The sequence below is a fragment of the Perna viridis genome, chromosome 7, assembly GCF_037379345.1.
Source record: "Perna viridis isolate PV_CMFRI_1.1 ecotype Kerala chromosome 7, ASM3737934v1, whole genome shotgun sequence".
Lineage (NCBI taxonomy): Eukaryota > Metazoa > Mollusca > Bivalvia > Mytilida > Mytilidae > Perna > Perna viridis.
Window position 1 is genome coordinate 34,873,851 of NC_142451.1, and position 6,000 is coordinate 34,879,850.

Genomic DNA, 6,000 nt, shown 5'->3' on the forward strand with positions numbered 1-6,000 from the left:
AAATTGTAAACTTACTTCTTTTTGGAAGTATTTTATTCCAATTACTCTTTCAATGGTGTATTCAACATGTAAAGTGTCACTTTCTGATGATCTTTCTCTTTTGATATTTGTCAGTGGATCGCCGTAGCAAAGCCTTTTCCAGTTTGTTGCAGATTTTATAAGATAATACTTGGTTTGTTGTTGGAAATGTATTTAAAATGCTTGTTTTATTGATATGAATTCACCTGTCAAGATACTTTCATGTTGCTCTATCATCCTGTCAATTATTCTACTTGTAACCATAATCCATGGGACTGTTACATTTATGGCGCCTCAACAGTGTTCTTCCTGTTTCAAGTTTCATGTAGACAATTTTACCATAATTACCGGAATTATTTTAATAATTAAAAAAAAACACAAAAATAAAAATTTATGATTTTTCGTTGGAACATGTTTGATTATGTTAATAAAAGCAAAATTTGTATAACACTCCAACTTATTGACAAGAATAGAACCACACTATTTTCCAAATGTGTATTGCGTTAAATTACTTGTATCACAAAATTATAATAAAGTTCAAAGTAACGTCTAATTAAAAATGTGTATAGGCAATGTAGATGCATAATAATAGTCAAAGCGCATTAAATACGGTATTTTAAAGTTTTTAGAATCATGGAAACACAGTTTTTTAAACTTTAATTGCAGCTATTTTGTATTGGGGAATATAGTTAGCCTGTCTTTCAGAAAACTCCGATCCAAACATCAAATATATTGTTTTCTTCCTTTATTGAGGCGAACAAAACTGGATTCTTTACAAGTATGTGATAACAAATTTATTGTGCTCGTGTATTACGTTATGACAACAGGTTTCTCTGTCCAAACATTAACATTGCAAAACTTAATGTGTTTTATTTAGAAAGAAAACATATAATCAAAATCAGCAATACTTAAGGACTATAAATATATCCACTTTATATTTTTCAATCAATTATAAATATTTTTATTTTACCCTTTTGTACACGCAACTTTCAGTTTTTCTTGAAAATTTACTTACATTATGTTAGACAATTTAGGGCAAAACGGTGCATTTTTAAAATGAGCTTGGTATTATTCCTGATCCCAAAATAATGATGAAAATGTTTATGAACGATTCAAGTTGATGGAATTCCATTTTAAAACTATAGTCGTAATCATTTTTATTTTTCTTCAAAGAAAAAACAGCATTTTGTCGACATTAAATAAAACAAAGTAAAAGACTGTTTTCCTAACTACGTTTCTGGAACAGAAAAAGTATCGTTGTTACTAAATCAATAATTGTGATTGCTTTTAATGTTCTGCTTATATCAAGTTCTAGGACATTACTTACAATGGTGTTATTTCTACCGTTTTTCTCTCAATTGTTCTTTACGATGTTTAAGTTTTCGTCTCTTCCGTCTTCCTTCTAGTGTCCCTCAACGGAGCACATTGATCATTGTCTTGAGGTGATATGCACAGATGACTAAGCTATCTCTATATCTTTTGTATCAGTAAAGTCCCCGTGGTTTAATGTTTGTTATTTTGTATAAGTCTACATTGGAGAATATATATTACCAGAATATGTTCATTATCCTTCTAACAAATATACCCCCACCCGGCCGAAAAATCGCTTAAATTGACATATTTTTTCAAAGTCAAAAGCCCTAGAGTATTAATGCTTCAGTAAAAAATGGCTTATATGGTATTTTCTGTTTAGTGCTATCACAATTTATACTTCTGGGGTTCTTTTGATGATTTTTGAGCGATTTTCGTAGTCAGAATTTATCAAAAAAATTCAAAAAATGGGATTTTCGATTTTTCGGTCAAAAGTCACATAAATTCGACTCCACAAGTTATTACTCAACTAAAACGTCTGAAATTTGGTATCATTCGATATATAATTTAATTTTCGACATAAATGAACCATAAAAAAACTACTTTTTAAGAAAGGATTTTCAAAAATTGTTTAAAATATTACCCCTACCCCCAGAAAACTGGTCTAAGTATCAAACCGAATTCTCATTCACAGCCGGCATACTGATATTGTAAAACTCATATTTTAGGCATTCATAATTAAGATAAGGATGTTCCTAACATATCTGATCAATTAAGGCGCTAAGATTTTCCTTTTTGGGTGACAATTACTATAGAATCGGAAAAAGAGGAATTTTCAGAATTTCATATTTTACTTCTATATCACCCAATATTGTCTTTTTTTCAGATTGCCGGAGTTTAAACAAGCTTTGGTGTGATTCGATACAATAATATAATGAAAAAATATGTCAATTTAAGCGATTTTTCGGCGGGGTAGAGGTATATTTGTTTCATTTTACAACAAGATCCTAAGTGTTACCGCAACTTTCTTGGTACCATTGTAAAGCTGAGACATTGGGCTACGTGATGATAAATACAATCAGTTTACTTCAGTCTGTAGAAAAAATGAGTTCGTGGAATCAAGAAACTTAAAAAATGATTTTTTGCCTCAACGAGGTATAAAAAGTAACCAACAAATACAAAAAAATCTTCGTTTTTTTTTCCTGGCGACAAAAAGATTCGTAAATGGGAGATACATGTTTAAGAGTACCTGAAAAACATATTTTGGTTGATGAGTGGGGTTTGTGCACGGGGGTTATCCTAGTCCACGTACTAGTTGATGATGTCTTGTTTCTGTTATTCTCCAGGAATCAGAGCCACACAGAAGCATAGATAGTACACAGTTATTATACAGTTTCGATTTTGATGTCTTCGAGAAGACTGTTGTTTTCCACATGTTGCCTAATGCGATGCTGTTCTTGTCTTGCCTAATCTGACCTGTATGTCATTTTCAGTTTCATGCATCATCTGTTGATATTACACTTCCAGGGTAGTTAAAGTTATCTACCCTTACAAGTTGTTTTCCATCTATAAGTTATATTGATGGCTATGGCTATTTGTTATGTACTATGATTACGTCATTAGGTGAAGTGTCATTTTAGCTCACCTTGCCATAAGCCATGTGAGTTATTGCCATTACCTGGCGTCCGTCGTCATCGTTGTTTACAATTGTTCCAACATCTTCTCCTCTGAAACTACATTATGAATTTGGATGAAACTAAATGATTGTTCTTTAAAGTATCCTGCACAAAATGATACTTAGGATTTTTGATATGGTAAAAATAGAACATAGGTGTCAGACAGCAATTTTTTTTATATATCTCCAGAACCGTTAGGTTTAACCAAATTCTGACATGTAAGTAAAAGTGTTCAGCATGATGAGATATATCTGTGATGTAACTTTGGTGAAGATCTGTTGACTCGTGTTGAAGTTGGTGCCCTTTTGGACGTTTTTTTTTTCTTTTTTTTTTCTTTTTTTTTTTTTTTTTAGTTATTTTTGATGTTATTACTTTCAAAAATCTTCTCCTCAGAAACTACTATACATAATTCAATAATAGTTGGTATTACTGATTTGTAGTGTGTAATGAACAAAATGACCGCGTTTGGATTTTTGATTTGTGAAAAAAAAACATGGCCGCCGTTACAAAAATAGGACGTAGGGGTCATATGGCAGATTTTTGCATATATCACCAAATCCGTTAACTTTAATTGGAGTTATTGCCATTTTTTACCACAAAATGATCTTCTTGATTTTCGATTGATGAAAAAAAAACATGACCGCCGTTACTAAAAATAGAACAAAAGGGTCGAAATACAGTTTTTTTCAAATAACCCAAAAACCGTTGAATTTAGAAAATTTCTGATGGAGAGTAATATTGTTCACCATCAGAAGACGAAATTCACAAATGATCTATGGCCCCTGAAACAGACTTTTTTAACGTTTTAATGTGTACAACTATCTGAAACCAATTTAAATTTGAAATAAAAGTTGGCATATTTTTTATGGTTTCCTCACCAAACTAATCATTTAAAATTTTTCATCAGTCAAAAAACATGGCGATCGTCACTAAAAATAAAAAATAGGGGTCAAAATGCTTTTTTTTGCTATATTTTCCTCAACTATAGAAGAATAATGAAAATGAAAGCTACATAAAATGATATTCTGAATTGACTGGGAGTATTAAATTTTGTTTAGGTGGCCATTTTTAAAATGGCTGCTATTTTACGACTATTTTCACCAGTTGCTCAGATTTCTTTAGGAAACTATTTGTTTTAAGTTGAATGGTGATGACAAAGATCGTTCTGGGCGGCCATTTTCATGTTAATTTGTGATAATAGCATACCACAAACGAGCATAAGGTTATCGTTTGTCGTCTTGTAAATAAAACTTCACCAAAACTTCAAGGAAACCTCCAAGTATGTAAATTCAGAATGACGCCTCTGAAAATCAGTGAAAAGTAGTATTATATGCTAGGTAATCGATGCGTTACTAATCTAGTTGCATTAATCCTCAGTATTAATTGCTTACTCAGTAGTTCAAGATATAAGTTTGATTTAATAGTGTCTAAACATAGTATCCTTTATCTCAAGTTCTATAGGGTAGATGCGATGTATAAAATTCCTAGAATTGCTCAAAAATCGACAGTGCTTTATCTATGAAGCGGAAACTGGATCTGACTAAATGATCCTCCTTCTTTTTGATAAGATCAGAAAAAAATCTGAAAAAAAATCCAAAGTTCGTATGTAATATAGGAAAGGACCTGCAGTAGAAAACAATCTCCTAAGACCTTTGTTATTTTAATGTAAATGACACAAAATGTTATTACTCACATATGCATATTTGTTATGATGGATATATAAATAAAACCTTCAGTTATTATAGAATCAAACACCTATTTTCGGTCGTTCATACATACATTAATGACCGAAAATAGTTGTCCTTTTTTTTTTAAATGTGTTGAACCGTTATATGTATTTATAAAATCTATGCTGGGACAATTTAATTTTGGGGCGAGTTTACTTGTACATGTAATTAGATTTCAAGCATTTATAGGTTTATTTCCCTGACCTGGAAATTACTCTCTGTAAACAGACTGTACCGGTAAAATAAATGATTTAATAAACTGTTCTTACGGCTATGTGTCATGTCATGCCCCTTTGACTTTCAGTCGCTGCCACACTTTTTCGAACTACATGCCGCCATATTTGTTTCAAGTTGACTGGCGTTCATGCATGCATGTGTGTACGATCTGGCAAAGATGTTCTCGACTTATCAAAAAACGGCTATATGCATGAAGACTCTTATGATTAAAATAATATGTGTGTAAACTGCAATATATAATGATGACCAACAATAATTCTTAAATTCAAAATATGAATAACACCTATAATCTGAGAGTATTCTATAGGATGCAGGTTAATAAAAAGAGGTATGATTGCACTTATACATTGCATACAATGACATCGCGAAGTAAATCTTATTCATTTATTATTCTAGATGTGTAACAAAATCAACGTGTGAACAGAAATGGTTGAAAGAATCTGCTGATTTAGACTACTGTTACAAGTATGGTTTAGTCGCCAACCATAATCCGCATGAGTGTCATTTTTGTTGTCAAGGAGAAGCATGTAATAGTGCGGTAAAACCATCTGACCAAACTCTCGTACCAAAACCTTAAATGAAAACCTATATTTTATGTTATTATTAAACTGGGCTGCTTCTTGTATGTGTTTTTTTTTATATCTGATACTTTACCAGTAATCATTTGCAGTATTTTTGACAATGACCAACTAAGTATTTAACCCACATGGCATTGTCTGCGTCAGTCAGTCAATCACAGTAAGTGAATGAATATATCTCTTCTTAAACTGCATGTCAGAACCTTTACGCTTCTGTAGAGGTATTGTTATGGAATGTTCGTACTATTCCGCAATCAAGTCATAAAATACTTCCTTGCTTTTTCCTTGATACAAATTTAAATTTCTACTCAGTATATGACATGTGTTAAAAGATCACAATAAAGGGACTATAATAAATAAGCCTGGTTCCTAAACCATTTGTCTCTATGAACTTATTGAGACATTCCCTTTTTACATATACATACCTTGTAACTACATACTATTTAGGAGTCA

The 6,000-nt window shown here is 31.6% G+C and overlaps 1 protein-coding gene across 4 annotated transcripts in view; it reads left to right on the forward strand.

The window, feature by feature from the left end:
* LOC148612439 (uncharacterized) overlaps window positions 1-5,594 on the forward strand; it is a 128,596-nt gene extending 123,002 nt beyond the window's left edge. For all 4 annotated transcript variants that reach the window (XM_088593860.1, XM_088593857.1, XM_088593858.1 and 1 more), the window contains one exon: window positions 5,366-5,594. In XM_088593860.1, the coding sequence (XP_088449986.1) occupies window positions 5,366-5,546 (181 nt within the window). In that variant the 3' untranslated portion in view covers window positions 5,547-5,594. The remainder of the gene's footprint in view (window positions 1-5,365) is intronic.
* The last annotated feature ends 406 nt before the right edge of the window (window positions 5,595-6,000 follow it).